Here is a 19435-nt window from a genome sequence, read left to right as displayed (position 1 = left end):
AGACAGTATTGCCCCCCTCTTTTTTTTTTAAGCATGCCTTAAAGTATTGGAACATTGAGTGGAGATGCATGGGGAGAGAAAGTGGTAGAAGTGCATAGGAGGTGAACTTGAATGCTGAGAAATATGTTTTTGGTGAGCAACAGGATTATAAAGTATGAGGAACTATCAAGTGTAAACAAGGTCTTTTTTTTAAAAGACTGTTCAGTGAAAAAATTACAAAGAAGGAATGAGGGAAACAGGGAGGCAGGAATTAAAAGAGGGGAGAGAGAGAGAGAGAGAGAGAGAGAGGGAAAGAGAGATATCAATCTATCAGTCGATTAATCTTTTACATACTGGTTCTTTCCCCAAATGCCTGCAACAGCCAGGCTGGACCAAACCAAAACCAGGATTGGGAGTTAAATCCGGATCTCCCACTTGAGTTCAGGGACCCAAGCATTTGGACCACCTTCCACTGCTTTCTCAGGTACATTGGATTGGAGAGTGTCACAAACCAGAGCCCCTTTGGGATGCTAGTATTAGAGGCCACAACACTGACCTTCCCGAAGAATTATTTTTAAATAACAGAATCCTTACTCATGTTTAGCTGCTGAGGGGGAGATTCCATTAGAAGACTGAAGTTGTATATGGAGGGATAATGACTTGAGAAATCTGTGAAACCCAAAGTCTGCAGTAACACTCAAAGTGTGAAACAGTGAGAGCCCGTACAGACGATTAGAGGTGTCCACTGTCTCAGTAGCTCAGTGACTGTGAAGGAGTCAGTCTTTCTACTATTTAGAGAAAGTTCTCTTTACAAGTTTGAGAATAAAATAAGAAAGGAGTACATATTTTCCTCCCAAGGCAGGGTCATTGATTTGCCTAGGTGTTTTTAGTAAGAAGTTTCTCTTGGTGCTTGATGACCACAGTGGGAACATTTTGCTTTTACATCTGCATGGCGGTCAGTTTATTCTGTTTTGGTTTAAGCCTTTTTTGGAGATGTGGTAATAAACTGTGTGTATTTAGGGTTGTTCACAGAAAGTGATGAGAGAATTGAAGTCACATCTTCAGTATTTACCATTTAAAGAATCTCTCTGAAGTCATCTGTGAATGTTATTTTCCTTCCTTGCTTGCAGGACTTTTTCTGTTTTCATAGAAAAATCTTTGGGAATAGTCTCCTCTACAACTTTTCTAAACGTATCTGGTTTCCTATGCACTTTGGGACTTTTTACATTATTCTTGGGATCATCTTTTCATTTTATCTTCCCCACTCTTTTTTTTTAATCTGTGAATTCGAAGCAATTTTAAAAAAAGATGTATTTATTTTATTGGCAAGACAGATCTACAGAGACAAGGAGAGACACAGAGAGAAATCCTCTGTCTACTGGTTCATTCTCCAAATGGGTGCCAAATGACTGGAGCTGAGTTGATCTGAAGCCAGGAGCCTGGAGCTTCTTCTGGGTCTCCCATGCTGGTGCAGGGTCCCAAGACTTTTGGTCCTCCTTCACTGCTTTCCCAGGCCACAAGCAGGGAGGAGGATGGGAAGTGGAGCACCCATGTTGGATCCAGGTGCCTGCAAGAATTTAGCCACTAGGCTATTGTGCTGGGCCTGGAACAGTTGTTTGGGCCTGTCTGGGAAGAGGCACTGTTATATGCATATGTATATTTAAAAAAATTGCCTGGGAGAAAGAAAGCAGACAAGCTTCTATTCATTGATGTGCACTTCTTAAATGCCCACAACAGCCAGAACTAGGGCAGGCTGAAGCTGGGAGCCAGAAACTCAAGCTGGATTTCCCATCTGGATGGTAGGAACTCAGTTACTAGAGCGTTGTTACTGCCTCTCAGGATCTGCCTAAGCGGGAAGTTGGAGTCTGGAGCTAGAGCTGGGAATCAAACCCAGGCACTTTGATGTGGGGCACAGGCATCTTAACTGGTGTCCTAACTGCTGGCTGAATGCTTGCCATGTCTACACATTTTTAAATTAGCTGTGAGAATTGAAATGCCTGAAAAGTAATTACTGACTTAAGAAAAACAAATAATCTAGGAGAATAAATAATATATAATGATAACAAATGGGTAATGACTGTTGATTGAAGGCACAATTTTAAGTGTGTTAAAAGAATAGGAGGAGATATGTGGCAAGAATGCTTAACTTGGATCTGTCATTATAAGAGGCCAGTAGATAAACCAGAAAATTGGTGAATGGAAGCATTTAGAAATCTGGAGGCCAATAATGGGAAAATCTGGCTAACTACCGTTTTTTGACCTAAGGAATTTTTAGTGATGATATTAGAACCAATCTTTTTTTTTTTTTTAAGTAGAAGTTACAAAGAGAGGGAAAGGCAGAAAAATCTTTCATCCATTGATTCACCACCAGGCTGGGCCATGCAGAAGCAGAGCCAGGAACATTATCCACATCTCTCACGTGGGTGGTAAAGGCTCAAGTATTTGGGCGACCTGCATTTCTAGGCACCCGTATCGATTCTGGCATTGCTGGAGGCAGTGTAATTTGCTGTACCACAGTGCTGGTCCCCAAAGAACAGTTTTAAAGTTATTTTGAAAGTAAAATATAAAACCTACAATTTGACAAAAAATGGATAAGAAAAGAGAAAAGCATGGAATGAAAACATATGTATGCATGCTTTTTAGAAAATGCCTCGTGATAGTTTTGGTTTGCAAAAAAGTTATTTCATTGAATTTAACGAAATGTATATAAGCTTGTGAGCATTATGTCTGCAATAATAAACCTGATGTCTCTGTCAGACATAAAAATATAGTCAGCTTTTATACTGGGAGTACTAATGAATTACTTTTGATTAAAAGGTATGTGCTTGAATGAAGTTTTAATCAAGCCAAGAGTTTATTGAAAAAGTAACATGCTTTTATCATGAAGAAGCAACTGGAAGCAAATTTTTTACATGACAGTTTCATGACAAAACAAAAATTGTTTTAGAGTTGCATTTCCAGAGCCTGAAATAATACATGCATTAAGTGTATTTAACTGTTATTTAAATTGTAAACCTGAGTATGATTTAAAACTTGAATTGCTAGAATTTATATTTTAATTTTTAAAATAGGAAACTCTGCAGAATCAGAAGGAAACATTAATAAAGCAACACAGAGAAGCAATGGCAGTTTTTAAAAAGCAGGTAATTTCGTAAGGATAGACGAACACTTCAGTATGAAGTACGTATTTGCTTTTCTTCTTCTTCTCAAGTGGCTGCACTGGCCAGAGCTGAGTTGGTCCAAAGCCAGAAGCCTCCTCGGGGTATCCAGCACAGGTGCAGGGTCCCAGGGCTTTTTGCCATCCTCTGTTGTTTTTCTAGGTTAAAAGCAGGGGACTGGATGGGAAGTGGAGCAGCCAAGATAGGAACCAGCACCTATATGGGATCCTGATGCTTACAGGGGAGGATTAACCAATTGAGGCATCATGCTGTCCTGCCCCCCTCTTTTCTCTCTTCTGAGTATTTTCAAACCCACAGAAGACAAAAAAAAAAAAAAAAAGGAAAGATGGGTATTTTGGTTCATGGGAAATGAATACAGACAGTTTGAATTGTAACAGTGAAACTTTTATGGATGTGGAGAGACATATTCTCACCTTTCCTTTAAATAATTTGTGTAAGATTTGTGTGTGTTCATTCTTTCTCTTCCCTTTTCCCTAAGTATCTAGCATCTTCCCTACAGAGTCCTGATATAGACAAAGAGCCGAGATGCATGTAGGGAGGTGTAAAGTATAAATAGAGGAAATTGTCAAATGCTAAAACTCCATAAATATCAAAACATCAGTAACGAAGAAAGACTGGTAGAAAAATGGAGGAAAAAATTTAAAGCAAATTAATAGCAGTGTATTCAAATTAATTCAAATTCTATAGCTCTTCTTTACTACTTCAAATTTCTATTCAGTGTGCAATTAGACAATATTAGTTTAAGAAAATGTGCTCATGTAAAATTGTGCTGTGGAAATTTTTTCTTTCCATTTGACCTACAATCCTTGTTTTGTCTTCCTTTTCCCTTCAATTTATTTGTCTTGATCTTCATACAAGTATGTATATTTAGAAAAAAGAAATTCACATATAGAATTAAACCTATTTAAGTCTAGTAGTTTAAGGTTATTGATAATTTATATCTTAGTATAAATTTGTTAAAAACAAATGATGGATTTTCTTCATTTAATCTGAAATAGACCCAGTTATGGGTTTTAATTAAACGGTAAGGAATCAGAGGAATCAGAAGCCAAAAGGGAGGCACAGTGTTTTGGGGGAGCAAGTACAGTTTTTCCTGCCACAGGGGACTGTAGTCAAGGTAAAAACACACAGTGACCTGAAATTTTGAAGAGAAAATACTCTTGTGTTCCTTAAAATTTTTTTTTAAAGATTTATTTATTTTTATTAGAAAGTCAGATTTACAGAGAGGAAGAGGAGGCAGAGAGAAAAGATCTTCTGTCTGATGATTCACTCCCCAAGTGGCTGCAACAGCCAGAGCTCTGAGCTGAGCCAAACCCAGGAGGCAGGAGCTTCTTCAGGGTCTCCCATAGAGGGGATGCAGGGTTTCAAGGCTCTGGGCCATCGTTAACTGCTTTCTCAGGCCACAAACAGGGAGCTGGAAGGGGAGTGGGCTATTGGGATTAGAACCAGTGCCCTTATGGATTCCTGGAGTGTGCGAAGTGAGGACTTTAGCCACTAGGTTACCGCTTTGGGCCCCAAATTTGTTTTTAAGGGGTCTTGAATGTGAGTAATTTGGAAAACGAGCTAGGACAATTCCCAAGGTTTTGTTTCTTGACAGTTTTGTTCAAAACCTAATGATGCTTAATACATGTTTTCCTTTTGCATACATGCTGTTTTAAAAAGGTTTGAAAAGTCATTTGTTAAATTGTCACATGAATTTAATTTTTTTCAGAACATCAATACTGCTAGTATAAAAACAAATGATATTGATTTCATAAAATTATGCATTCAGAAAATAATACTATTACTTAGGAGTAGAAAAAACTTAGAATTTGTAGAGTAAAGCTATTAGTATGTCTAATCAGTGTTATTGTTTATTCTGTTCACTGGCCTTTTGCTTTTATATTTTTCTTTTGTGAATGTGAAAGCATAGTCACGTTACATTAAGTTCAAATAACAGACATGTAGAATGTTTCTGCAGTGTCATTAACCTAGTGTAAATCAGTTAACATATACTGACTTCTGTTTTCCTTTTAAAAATTGTCTGTCAAATGAAGTTTCAAATGAAGATATGTGCCTTAGAAGAAGAAAAGGTATGTATTTTAAAAATAATTTGTCATAGCTAAGTGCGATTAATTATCATCTGTTCTGTATAGTAGAAAAGACCTTAGTAGACTAATGAAGCCCATGGGTTAAAATCTTGAAAATAGAAGGAACCCAAGATAATTGTGTTACTTGACCTCTGAAATTTATGTTTTAACTATTGGCTGTGGCAAATCTTGAACTGGAACCCAGACCTTTTGTGCCTCAAATTAATGTTGTTTCTACTCTACTGCAATATTTCTATTAACTGTATGTTTTAGTGCTATTTCAACGTAATTACTTAAAAAAATACTAAATGATTTTGAGTGCAGACCAACTGGTAAAGGGAGATAACAACTAACAAACCGAGATATTTATGAAAATCTATATCAATGACTATATCATTAGTAATGTAACTTATAGTTTAATTTTAGCAGAAGATCTTCTTTGAAAGTTCTTCCATATCCTTATACTCAAAGTATAAATGCACCCATGTGTAATAGTTAATAGTTAAAATGTGTAAGTCCACTACATCTACTGGTCCTGCCTTGTGTGTGTAATTTATAGAGTGGTTACTGGGTTGAAGCCCATAACAAATTGGGTTTAAAGTAGAGGTTTTGGCTCTTGAGCTCTTCATGTTCTTTTATTATAATGTTTACATTTGAAAGTATTGAAATATGCTTTTTTACTTCTAGGGAAAATTTCAACTAGCTACGGAGATAAAAGAAAAAGAAATTGAAGGGTTGAAAGAAACATTAAAAACACTACAGGTAAAATAGCTTAGTATTACTTAAAGAATAATTTGTATTTTAGCATTGTATCAGTTAAGTATCGTTAATCAGGTAAGTAAGGTACCAAAGCAAAGCAGAGAAAAATTCATGAATGATGCATTCCATACTTTAACATAGGTATGTTTTTCCTAGGAGTCTTTCAAATTCAAGTTTCAAATCTTCCTTCATCTTTTAATTTAAAAGGGAATATTAAAGTAACTTATTATTTCCTATATAATTAAACACATATAGCTTTTAATACTTCATACATGAGAAAAATCAGACCTGTTTAGTTAGTTTTAGTTTTAGAGGAAGATTCAGGAAGAAGAGAGAAAGACAGACCTATGGTGCTCCTGGATCACTCCCCAAGGGGTTGCAGTGGCTGGAGCTGAGCCCATCCAGTCAGGAACCAAGGGTTTCCTGAGGGTCTCCTACGTGGATGCAGGGACTCAAGGACTTGAGCCATGCTCCGTTGCTTTCCCTGGCTACAAACAGGAGCTGTTTTTGAAGTGGAGCCCCGCAACTCACGCTGTGCCCATATGGAATGCTGGCATCACAGGGGAGAGTAAGATGCTATACCACCACACTGGCCCCAGGTCTATTTATTATAACATTTACTTTAGATCTTTAAAAGCATTAATTGAATCTTTGCATTATGCTAATCACTGTGCTTGTTTTCTGCATACACAGCCTAAGAAAACAACATTTTCCCTCTGAAGCTCCAAGTCTTGTAGAGAGTACAGAATTATGCAATTAATAATTCATTGAATATATATTTATTGAACGTCTTTGGCAATACAGCATGGAATAAACAAGATAAAAATATCTGCCCCTTTGTAACTTACGTTGTACTTTGAAAACAAAAACATGTAATAAAAAGTAGAAGAAAGAAAGACTGGAGTAGGAGATATTTTTACAATTTCAAAGTGTAATGTATTACAAAGAACAAAACATTTTAAAAACATTTTATTTATTTTTGTTTGAAAGGCAGAATTACAGAGAGAAAGACAGAGATTGCCCATCCCCTGGTTACTTCCCAGATGGCTACAGTGCTCAGAGGAAGGGACAGGTCTTCCATCCCCTGGTTCACTCCACAGATGGCTACAGTGCTCAGAGGGAGGGACAGGTCTTCCAACCCCTGGTTCACTCCACAGATGGCTACACTGCTCAGCGGGGAGGGACAGGTGTTCCTCCATTGTTCACTCCTCAGGGGCCAGTCCAGAGCTAGGAGCCAGGAGCTGCTTCCAGGTCTTCCACATGGGTGTAGGCGTCCAAAACCTTGGGCCATCGTCTTCTGCTTTCCAATGCCATAAACAGGAAATTAGTTCAGAAGTGGAGCCCTGTTCCACCACTTTTTGAATGTTTATGGTACTTGTTGATATTAGTAATGAAACAAAATGAAGAAGTACGGAGCTGATTAAGCTGATTAAGAATACATTTATTAGGATTTGGTCATGAAAATGAAGTTCTTCTATGACAGATGATGTAATGTCTTGAAGTCCTAATAGAAATGGTTGTACCATAAAGACAGAAACTTAAACTGATAAAATTGACAAAAATAATGTAATATTTATCAGTGTCTGTTGAGAATGACATGATGATTATGTAGCTGTTGAAGCAAATTATAGGGGTTCAAATCCTTCCTTTTAAAAATATATATTTAATTTATTTGAAAGCATTCTTAACTGCTGGTTCACTCCCTAAAAGCCCACAGTGGCCAAGGAAGTTGGGTGCCATGAACACAGTAAGCTAAATCTCTTATGAGGGTAGCAGAAACCCAAATACTTGAGGCAGCCTTACTCCCACCCAGGATCTGGCAGAAGGTGGAATTAGCGGCTAGAACTGGAAATCAAACACAGGGACTCTGACGTGGATGTAGGCATCTTAACCATTAGGCTGCATGCCTACTCTGCTGCTTTTCTTAATTTAAGATTTTAACCTAGGTAGATTCTTCAAATGTGTGATTGGATGGTGAATAGCACATTATCTTTCAAGTTTTGTGGTTGAAAGATCCGTAGTTGAAGGCCTGGCACGATAGCCTAGTGGCTAAAGTTCTCGCAGTGAATGCACTGGGATCCCATTTGGGCACCAGTTCTAATCCCAGCAGCCCCACTTCCCATCCAGCTCCCTGCTTGTGGTCTGGGAAAGCAGTTGAGGACAGCCCAGAGCCTTGGGCTGCTCTACCCACATGGGAGACGTGGAAGAAGTTCTTGGTTTCTGACTTCAGAATGGCTCAGATCCAGCTTTGTGGCCACTTTGGTAGTGAGTCATGGGATGGAAGACCTTCCTCTCTGTTTCTCCTCCTCTCTGTATATCTGCTTTTCTAATGAAAATAATAAATCTTAAAAAAAAGAAAGCTGTAGTTGAGTCTGCTCATTTTGAAGTAAAACCTTCTCAAATCATGGAGGTTATTATCATAATAATTGTTAGTAAAATAAATGATCACTTCTATGAAATAATATTTCATAATTTGTATGTGCATTTTGTCATTTTTATGGCTGGGTAATATTCCATTGTGTATGGGTACTACATTTTCTTGACCCATTCATCAATAGGTGAACACTTAGCTTGCTTCCATTTCTTAGGTACTGGGAATAGTGCTGCAGTAAACATGGGAGTATGGATGTCTCTTTGACAGGTGAATTTCATTTCCCATGAGGAAGATTGCTGGATTGTAAGATTGGTGGTTCTCTTTTTAGGCTTTTGAAGAACCTCCATTCTGTTTTCCACAATGGCTGTACTAATTTTCCCTCCCACTCACAGTCTGTTTACTTTCCTCTACACCCTCTCCACAATTGCTGTCTTTTATCCTTTTGTCAAATTTAATTAGAATGATGTGATATTTCATTTTGTAATTTGATTTATAGTTCTCTGATGGTTAGTGATGATAAGTGTTTTTTCACTCACTAGTTGGCCACTTGCATGTCTTCCTTTGAGAAATGTCTTCTTAGATTTGTGGTTCACTTTTTAAAAGATGTATTTATTTGAAGGCAGAAATAGGGAGAAAGAAGCAGAGATAGAGAGAAGGAAGGAGGAATAGGAGCAAGAGAAGGGAAGAGCGAGAGTGATTCCAATTTTCACCCATTGGTTAAATCCCCAAATGGTCACAAGGACCAGAGCTGGGCCAGGCCAAAGCTAGTATCCAAAAGCTCCAATCTGATCTCTCGCTTGGATGGCAGGGGCAAAAGTACTTTGGCCATTTTCTGCTATCTTCCTAGGGGGATTAGAAGGGAGCAGAGCAGCCAGAACTTGAACCTGTACTCTAATGTAGAATGCTGGTGTTGCAAGTGGCAGCTTAACTTGATGTACCACTGTGCCAGTTCCTTACTGCTAATTTAAAAATCATATATATTTATTTATTGCTACTGAGTTTGAGTTCTATCCTGGGTATTAACACTTTATAAGATATATAGATCACAAATACTTTCTCCTATAGATTTGCTCTTTACCCTGTTGACTGTTTCCTTTGCTGTACAGTAGCTCATTGTTTTGACGTTGTATTTGTTTATGTTATGTATTCTGGTGTATCTGATCTGGAGCATTTTTGCCCTTTCCAATGTCCTGGTATGTTTTCTCTTAATAGTTTGAAAATTTCATCTCATATTTAGATTAATTGTTTTTGAATTGATTCTTGTGCATAGTGAAAGATAGGTTCCCATTTCATCCTTCTTCATGTGGATATCCAATTTTCCAAACCCCTTTAATTAAGAAGACTTGTTTTTTCAATGTGTATTGTTATCACTTTGTCAAAAATTAGTTATATATATATATATACACACATATATACATTTATACATACATACATTCACACACACATACATGTATGACTTTTACTTTCATGTCTCTTATCTACTCCAGTGGTTTATAGATATGTTTTTATGTCGCTTCCATGTTGTTTTAGTTAGCTTTTTAGCGTATTTTAAGTCAGGTAACATAATGCTTCTGTCTTTTTTTATTTTCTCCCAAGATCAGGTTGACTAGAGTTATATTTAATTTGTAAATAATTTTGGATGTTAATATATTACCAAAATTAAACACATTTTCATGAAATCAATTCTTTCACTCCTTGAACAAAGTAAGCCAAATTTAGCACAAAGAAAGTGAGTTCCAAGAAAAAGAAATTGTTCCAAGAGAAAGAACAGAATTGATTAAAAGTCGCAGAGTAAATTAGGAGGCTGGAGGATATTTGTGATATAATAAAGAATCTCTGTTCTAGTTTCAAGAAAAAATAGAAAATGTTTATTAGGTTCTGGGAACAGAGATGATTGTGTAAGAAAAATATAAAGCGAATTCAAATTTGAAATGATTTTGAGCAGATGATGGAATCACAAAAGAGAAGATATTTAGATTCTGATCATAGTCAAGGCATTCTTCAGATAGTTTTCTGGCCTATGGAGAAGGCGGTGTTGGATTAGCATCCTATTGGGCTCTGAACTGAGCTGTAACTGTATTGGTTATAGTATCATAAAACGTATGTCTTCTGTTTTTAACATCAACTTATAAAAATCTTGAAAGACTTAATTGTGGTTAGAAAACAAATGTTGTTAACCTTGTCAATACAAAAGAAATAGTGCAATGAGAAGTTTCAGTAAGTTGATGCATCCTCTTGTGAAGGAAGTTGATAATCAGGGAGGCTTTCCCGCTGTTTGTAGGGTCTATGGTATTTCTGTGTACTTTTCCTCTTGAGCTGTTGTGAACCTAAGTTTTTAAAAATCATCTTCCTTCCCACAGCTTCCTGAATGGCTTACAATAGTAATTAAAAAAAAATTCGTATTTGTTGTGTAAAGATGTAGAGCGTCTACTAGGTTCCTCTTTCAATTTACTCTCCAGATACTTGCAAGAGGTAGGATGGACCAAGCCAGAGCTGGAAGCATCTTGTCTTTCATGTGTGGGGCAGGAAATCAATTTCCTAAGTTATCACTGCTGCTTTCTGGGGTTCGAGTGGTAGGAAGCTGGAGTTAGAAGCCACAACCAGGAATTGAACCCAGGAACTCTGATATGGGAGGCAGGTGTTTTAACCACTAGGCAAAATGCTTGCACTAATCATTTATCTGTTTCCCCTGTGTCATATTTCCTATGACTTTAAGATTTATTTTTAATGTGAAAATGAATATGTATTTAAAAATTTAAGCTATTATTGCTTCAAGTATTATTTTTCCCAATAAATGTTGGTGCTTTCGTTGTGTTTACTATGTTAATGTGATTTTCTTATATCTGACTTCTACTTCACTAGTTCTTCAGTGTTTTATTTGCAATATTACTTATCCATTAAGTCTTTAATTTTAGCACTACATCTTTATTCTGTAGAAATTATATTTGTTGCTTTTCAACTTTTGTCTTTTTTTATAATGTCTTACACATTTAAAAAAAAATTTATTAGAATGGAAGATTTACAGAGATAAGGAGACACAGAGAAAGATTTTTTCATCCACTGGTTCTTTCCCCAAATGGCCGCAAATGGCTGGACCTGAACCCATCAGAGACTCCTCCGTCTGCTGGTCATTCTTCAGTTGGCTGTAACACCCAGGACTGGGCCAGTCTGAACCAGGAGCTGGGAGCTTCCTCTGAGTCTCCTAGGTCAGTGTCAGGCATCCAAAAGATTTGGGCCATTTTCCACTGTTTCCCCAGATACATTATGGCAGGAAGCTGGATTGACAATATAGCAGCTGGGACGCAGGATGCCAGCACTACAGGCTGCAATTTAACGTGCATCACAGCACTGGCCCATAAAGAGTGATTCTTTGGAGAGAGTAAGCCATATTGTGTCACATTAGTGTTAGGAAATTTCTAGTACCTTTTTTCCCCCTCAGGCATTATTAAAGCTCAAATCCCTGTCACACTACAAAGGACCTATAATGGCTTGAGTCCCCTTCCCTTACCATTTTTGAACTCATGTATTGTTCTTTGCCTTGGCTTACACTTTTGCAGTCATTGGTTTACTTACTGCTCTTTAAATATTCTGAGCATTGGTCCATATTAAAGTTTTTATATTTGCTGAAATGTTCTCCCTTACTTCTACCCAAATCTTTTAAAGTTGCTTTGAGAAGGGTTTTTCCTGATAATGATATGTCCCAATTTATTTCTTACATGTATCAATCTCCAATATACTATACATTTTAACTTGTTTATATATTGCTTATTTAAGCTGGACAGGATATTTTGGTTTTGTTATTTTCTTGATGTGAACATCAACATTTTACTTACAGTAAAATTAAATATTTGTTGAAATTAATTGCAATTCATTCCACCAAAATGAAATAAAAGTATAAACTTATTCATGGCAGTAGCTAAAACATTTTATTTCATGGAAAATGCAATGTAGGGCCTGGCACAATAGCCTAATGGCTAAATCCTCACCTTAGATCTGCCAGGATCCCATATAGTGCTGGTTCTTGTCTCAGCTGCTCCACTTCCCATCCAGCTCCCTACTTGTGGCCTGGGAAGGCAGTAGAGGATGGCCTTTGGATCCTGCCCTCTGTGGAAGACCTAGAAGAAGCTCATGGCTTCTGGCTTCATATCAGCTCAGCTCTGGCCATTGCGGTCACTTGGGAGGTGAACTAGTGGAGAGAGGATCTTTCTCTTTGTATCTCCTTTTCTCTGTATCTGCCTTTCTGATTATTAGATAAAAGAAAATGTGATGTAATTATTACAATTAAATATTACAAGGATTGGTACTGTGGTGTTGTGGGGTAAGCTGTTGCTTACAATGCCAGTGTCTTACATTAGAACACTGGTTCAAGCCCTAACTGGTCCACTGCTGGTCCAGCTCCTTAGTGTTTGGGTGCCTGCCACCCATGTGGGAGATCTGGAAGGAATTCTAGGTTTTTAACTATGGCCTGGCCTAACCTTGGCCTTTGTGGTCATTTGGAAAGTAAATCAGCAAATGGAAAATTTCTCTCTTCTCTGCTTCTCTCTCTGTAATTGCCTTTCGAATTGATATATATGTGTGTGTGTGTCTATGTTTATATATATACATATGTTTGCATATGCATATAATTTGTATGTGTGTGTTTATGTGTATATATACACATGTATTTGTGTATGCATATATATGTATATACGTATTTTAAAAATTGAAACATTTGAGAGGCAGAGATGAGTGCTCTTCCACTGGTTTACTCCCTAATGTGCTGCACTGGGGCTGGATCTGTTGCACTGGATCCAGGAACGTGAGCCAGGTCTGCCATATAGGTAGCAGAGACCCATCAACTTAGGCTCCAGCAGTGTGGTAAGAACTGGAAATCAAATCCAGGCACTGTGATGTGGGGCCCCAAATATCTTAACTGTTAAGATACATTTATATTCTGTCTAAATTTGTGTGAAATTTAACAGTCATAAGTAAAGCTTTAGAAAACAAGCACTCATACGTGGCTAGTTGGACTGTAACTTGGTCAGCTCCTCTAGAGAAGCCTATAAAAATGAACAAGTCTTAGGAATTCTACTTGTAATTTTATCTTGCTAAAATGAAGAACTAAATTAAAGACTGCATCAGCCTCTAAAAGTTAAAATGACTAGGTAAATTAAATTAATACATAGCGATTAAAAACTTATGTATTGATTTGTCATGAAAAGATTTTTTATTCTATGTTAAATAAAAATAGTTTACAAAACGATGCATTCATCCTTGTCACTTTCCACTGGTTCCTTTTTAAAACATAAATGTACAGAGAAAGAGCTGGATGAACTAAAGTATTTGTTTTGGCTGTTGTTTCTGGGTTATGAAATTATTTGTTTAAAACAGTTTGTATTTTTCTGTTCTTAAATAAGGCATCCATATGGAATAGTAAATGCCTAGATTACCACCCTTACCCACTAAGAAACTTCTGAGGGTCCAGAACTTTGTTGAATTCACTGCTGTATGCCAGGAACCTGGGCAGTAGTTAACATGATGCAGTAGTTGGTGCTCTAAACATGTGTTTTGGATAAATATATGGATATATTAATTTTATTATATGGATGAGGGTTATTGTAAGTAAAGTTTTGAAGAAAATCACTAAAAAGTAATTGACAATATCATATTTTATAGCTTGTAACCTTAATATCGAAGCAATTTATAGTAAAGCTTTTTAATGATTTTGTCTCTCACATATTTTCAAGGTTTCTAAATATTCTCTACAGAAGAAAATGAGTGAAATGGTAAGGAAATTACAAAATATGTGCTCTCTTTATCTGGGTTAATATATAATATAGATATTTAGTATTTTTTATATAAATGTAGCATAAAAAGAATAATTAAAACTGGGTGTTGTTATTGTCTTTAAAAACTGGCTTATAACTTCAGATACGATGTCTAATCAGTTATTTCACAAATACATTTCCAAATCACGTTGTGCTAATTTAGTGTAAAATAATTTTCATGTTTCATGAATTATTGATAAGATCTTATATTAAAAAGCTATAAAATGATAAAATGTTTAAAATGATGCTTTTATTAATTGTGTCCTAAAAAAATAAATTTCAAGAAGCCACATTTGGAGTATGATGTGTTCTTTAATACCTTTTTTTCCTGGATTCTTCTCTTATATTAAAATTCATGTCTGGCTTTGTATCTTAAAATTTAACTGTCTGCTTTGATATTGTTTGTTTCTGATATTGTTTCATTCAGAACAGAATTTTTCCCCTGTGTTTCTGATTGAGTAAAGCTCTGTATTCCTTTAAATCTTTAGAGGGTTTCCTGGATGTACTTACACTCTTACAGTTTTCCTTCTTTGCAGCTGGCTGTAAAGCTAGTAGGATTAAGTTTTGATTTTGACTTTTATATAATAAGTAAGAAACAAGAGATCACTCTTCATGACATTAAGCATAAAAAGTATTTTGGTTCTTGAAAGTATTTTGGCATTTTAGAAAAATGAAAGAATTGTACAAAGAATGCCAAGCTTGGTTGAGTAAAAGATGTGAAAATTCTGTTGCTGTTCAGCTGGAAAAGAATAAAGATAATGTTGTCAGACTATTTTAAACTGTGATTTTAATTGAGAAGCTGAAAAACTAGGTCTTGGTTTAGCTTTAAGTACCATGACATTTGTACTGAAAGTCATCTTTAACGCTACAGTGATTTTACACAAAATACAGTGAAATTGAATAATGTGCCCTTTGGCCTGGGAAATAAGGCTACAAGTTCAAAGGCAACATAGAGTGTGTTTTATTTTATTCTACTTGGGAATTTCATCAGATGAATACTTGTGATCTTAACAAAAGTGGAAATATAATATACTTAGTGGTTTTTTGAGTCACTTTTGAGCTTTTCATTACATGAATTACAACCACTTAACCTGCAAAACTGATTTTTTTTTTTTAAACAGTGTTACTTGAGTTTCAGTATTTTTGGACAGTTCAGGATGTTGGCATAATTTTATATATTGGCATATACATTTTTATATTGATATACTATTTTTGTATCCACTTTTGCAGGCTATTTGTATTTTTGATTTAAAAGTCAAAAATATGTTTTCTAAATTATCTTACCTTTATTCATTTTCCATTGTTATTCAGATTTCTTTCTGTATTCCAAGGATTACACAGCTTTCAGTAATTTATTTACTCTTATTATTCAAAGCATTGCATTATTCTTTTCTGTTACTTGACTCCATGAGCAAGACTAAAGGAAATTCTTAAAAATTAATCAGTTTCAGATTTCCAGGAATTCACTAAGCTAAATTTCTTGTAGAGGTATTGATAGGTGCCTCAGTAGATTGACATAATTATCAGAAAAATTTGTCACCTGCTAAACACCCAAATTATTACCAATAAAAATAATTCAATAAATCATGTTAAAGATGCTTTATTTTGGGCCCAGTGTGATAGCCTAGTGGCTGAAGTCCTTGCCTTGCACACACTGGGATCCCATGTAGGTGCTGCTTCATGTCTCAGCTGCTCCACTTCCCATCTAGCTCCCTGCTTGTGGTCTGGGAAAGCAGTGGAGGATGGCCCAGGGTCTTGGGACCCTGCATTCACATGGGAGACTTGGAGGAGGCTCCTGGCTCCTGGCTCCGGATCAGCACAGCACCAGCCATTGTGCTCATTTGGAGAGCGAATCAACAGACAGAAGTTCTTCCTCTCTGTCTCCCCTCCTCTCTGTATATCTGACTTTCCAATAAAAATAAAATAAAATAAAATAAAATAAATATAAAATAAATAAATAAATAAAATAAAATAAATAAAATAAATAAAATAAAATAAAAATAAAATAAATCTTTTTTGAAAAAAGAGATTTTACTTCAGATCATAATTTAATCATTACTGTGACTGGTCATTGATGAAAATCTCTCCTGTTGTATTCAGTGACTACTGCATAAATGCTTATGTTATGTAGTTGAATTTATAGTAGCTGTGTTATATAAATGAGTAGCTAAGACAGCTTAATGAAGAAAATAAAAACTCACCAAACCTTAAAAGTTGTATTTTATTTCTGTTTTTTATTTTTGCTTTTGGTATCATTACTTTTCTTTAAAGAATTTTTTTGTTTTTTTTTCAACAAAAGTTTCAGTATTGAGGATTTTGATATGGTTTGGAAGAAATATATATTTCCTTTCAAGCAGAGTGTTTTTTAGATTGAAGACTTGTCTAGAAATAGTTCTAAGATTTTTCTATATGTTTGTGTATGCATACACACACATTAGCTGTGTAACTTTATATAGCTGTCAAAGGTTGTGTTTTTTTAAAAAAGATTTAACAATAGATTGGCTACCAGAATGTTTTTTAATGATTTATTTATTTTTATTGTAAAGTCACATTTACAGAGTGAAGGATAGACAGAAAGATCTTTCATTTGCCGATTCACTCCCCAAGAAGCCACAATGGCTCGAGTTGAACCAGTCCAAAGCCAGGAGCTTCTTCCGGATCTCCATGCGGGTGCAGGGTCCCAGGACTCGGCTCTGCTTGATTGCTTTCCCCGGCCACAAGCAGGGAGCTGGATGGGAAGTGGGGCAGCTGGGATATGAACAAATGAGCGCCTACACGGAATCCTGGGGTGCAAGGTGAGGACCTTAGCCACTAGGATACCATGCTGCGCCCTGTTTTTTAAGATTTTTTTTTTTTTATTGCAAAGGCAGACTTAGAAAGATCTTTCATCCAGTGGTGCATTTCTATATGGTCACCACGGTTGGAGTTGGGCAGGTCCAAAGCTGGGAGCCAAGATTTTCTTCTGGTTCTACAAGGACCTGAGGCGATTTCCACTGCCTTCTCAGCCATGAATAGGCAGCTGGATAGAAGTAGAGTGGCTGGGACTTCAACCAATGCCATATGCTATGCCGCGGCCTTGGCCCCAGTTTTCTGTTTTTTAAAACAATCTTGAACTATATTGTTTATGTTGAATTTGTTAGTTATTTTCATTTTATTAGAAGAAGGGAGATAGATATGGTGATAGATCTTCCATGTATTATTTCACTGCCTGAATACTTAAAATTATTAGATCTGGACCAGCCTGAAGCCAGAAGCCTGGGATTCAACCCTGGGTTTCCTGCATGAAGGTGGGGTTCCCAGTACTTGAATCACACCTCCTGCTTCTCATGTGGGTATTAGCTGCAAGGTGGCTGAGAGGAGGAGCCAAGACTCAAACCGAGCATGATAGGAAGTGAGTTATCCATGCAGCATCTTAATTGATATTCAAGTGCTTGCCACATAACTTTGATTCTTTTCGGTGGTTTATACCTATTCTTTTTCCTTACTAAATAGGTAAAGATCTTATGAAAGATGCCATTGATTTTAAAAAATTTCAGTTTTGTAGCTGTATTCAATTTTGACTCACATTGAAAATATTAAAATGTAAATTGCAAAATTGTAAATATTTTTTCTTTTGAATTTTGATCTTTTCCCCTGTAATTTATTCATAGTCTAATCATTTTAAAGAGAAATTTTATTTCTAAAGGTGTTCAAAGTAGTCTCCTGAAATAAAAATGATAATAGGGAAATATGCACTTATGACTTTTGTTAGTAAATATATTTCTAGGCAGTTGTGTATAAATATTATTCTAAAATTATTTCCTTTCTGTATGAAGTGTAACCTAAGGCTGTATGCACACACACAGCATTATTTGTGCACTTTTTTACTTCTAATCTTTGTTTTCATAGACTACATTGCTTCAAAATGAGGTATACATGTATTTAGAAGCAGTAAATCTTGGCATTATTTTCCTGTTAAGTCCTCGCATTAAGTAGTAAACTTGTGCAAAAGAAAAAAATATGAGTCACTCCATAGGGATGAAAAGAGTAATGTTTAATTGGCATAACCATATTGTCTCCTCAAACATTTACTGATGATTCACTCCCAGATGGCTACAGTGGTCATAACTGAGCTGATTAATTATGATTAATTTCCTCAACAAATATTTAATATAGGTAAAACATTATACATATTGAGACAAAAATGGAACTAAAACATCCCACCCAGCTTAACTTCTTAGGAAGATAACAAGCACTATAAACAAGTTAAAATACATAGCATATTAGATACCAATACATGCTAAGAACAAGTTGGAACAGTGGAGCTGAGCTAATTTGAAGCTAGGAGCTTCTTCAAGGTCTCCCATGTTGGTGCAGGTGTCTAAGGCCTTGGGTCATCTATTGCTTTCAAAGGTCATACTGGACAGGACTGGACAGGAAGTGAACTGCCACAACACAAAAAGGCAGCCATTTGAATTGCCAGTAAATTGTAGTGATACTTGATGAGTGAAATGTATTGTGGTTAGGAGAAATCAAATTGATTTCCACTGTTGGAGCACCATGAGTAATAATGATTGATTTAGAAAACAATATTAAGTGCCAGTTGAGGGATCTGCACTGTTCTTTGTTTAGTCTTGGTCATTATGGGAGCCGAAGCAGCTGAAAAAAATTGTGAATCAGTAACTCTGCTAATGTCAAGTGCGGTTAAAACATTTAAAATAATGTTAAAATTATTAGTGTTAATGATAAAAGTATTATGGACCCTATTAAATTTCTTTTTAGCATTAAAGTTATATTGCTCAGTGTAGCAAAAGTAGCTCCTGAGGCTACAAGCTTTGGAGGCTCATTGTATTACAGGTGTTCTAGTTAAGTAGATTTTCCATTATATTGTATTGTATTGTATTGTATCTCTGTGACTGTAAGATATGTGCCTTGGGATTTACATTTTAATCCAGTGAATAGGAACTATGTTCATTAAAATTAATTTCAGAAAAATTACCTATAGGTTAATGAGGCATGTAAAAATTATGCTAATAAAATAAAAGGGCAAAGAATCAAAACAGTATCTAGTTGGGTCCCACTTAACAGATAATTTACAAAAACAGAAAGCTATTTCCTAAAATATTTAAACTATTACTTTACTTTCCCTCACACTTTGCAGTATAGTATTTCTATAGTGCTAGACTGATTGAATTTTTTTTATAAATCAGGCAAATTTATTTTTTTTTTTTTTAGTTTTTTTAAAGATTTATTTTTATTACAAAGCCAGATATACAGAGAGGAGGAGAG

General features: G+C 35.9%; 1 protein-coding gene across 1 annotated transcript in view; it reads left to right on the top strand.

Annotated features, from left to right (window-relative positions):
* Positions 1–19435, top strand: part of CCDC73 (coiled-coil domain containing 73) — a 117029-nt gene that overhangs the window by 57433 nt on the left and 40161 nt on the right. The window contains exons 4-7 of the mRNA XM_040980055.1: positions 3051–3122; positions 5195–5230; positions 5915–5989; positions 14087–14125. Coding sequence (XP_040835989.1) covers positions 3051–3122; positions 5195–5230; positions 5915–5989; positions 14087–14125 — 222 coding nt within the window. The remainder of the gene's footprint in view (positions 1–3050; positions 3123–5194; positions 5231–5914; positions 5990–14086; positions 14126–19435) is intronic.

Source organism: Ochotona curzoniae, unplaced genomic scaffold, assembly GCF_017591425.1.
Source record: "Ochotona curzoniae isolate NIBS_2020 unplaced genomic scaffold, NIBS_Ocur_1.0 contig_3432, whole genome shotgun sequence".
Taxonomy (NCBI): domain Eukaryota; kingdom Metazoa; phylum Chordata; class Mammalia; order Lagomorpha; family Ochotonidae; genus Ochotona; species Ochotona curzoniae.
Note: the sequence above shows the minus strand (reverse complement) of the source record. Positions and strands in the feature narration are given on the sequence as shown.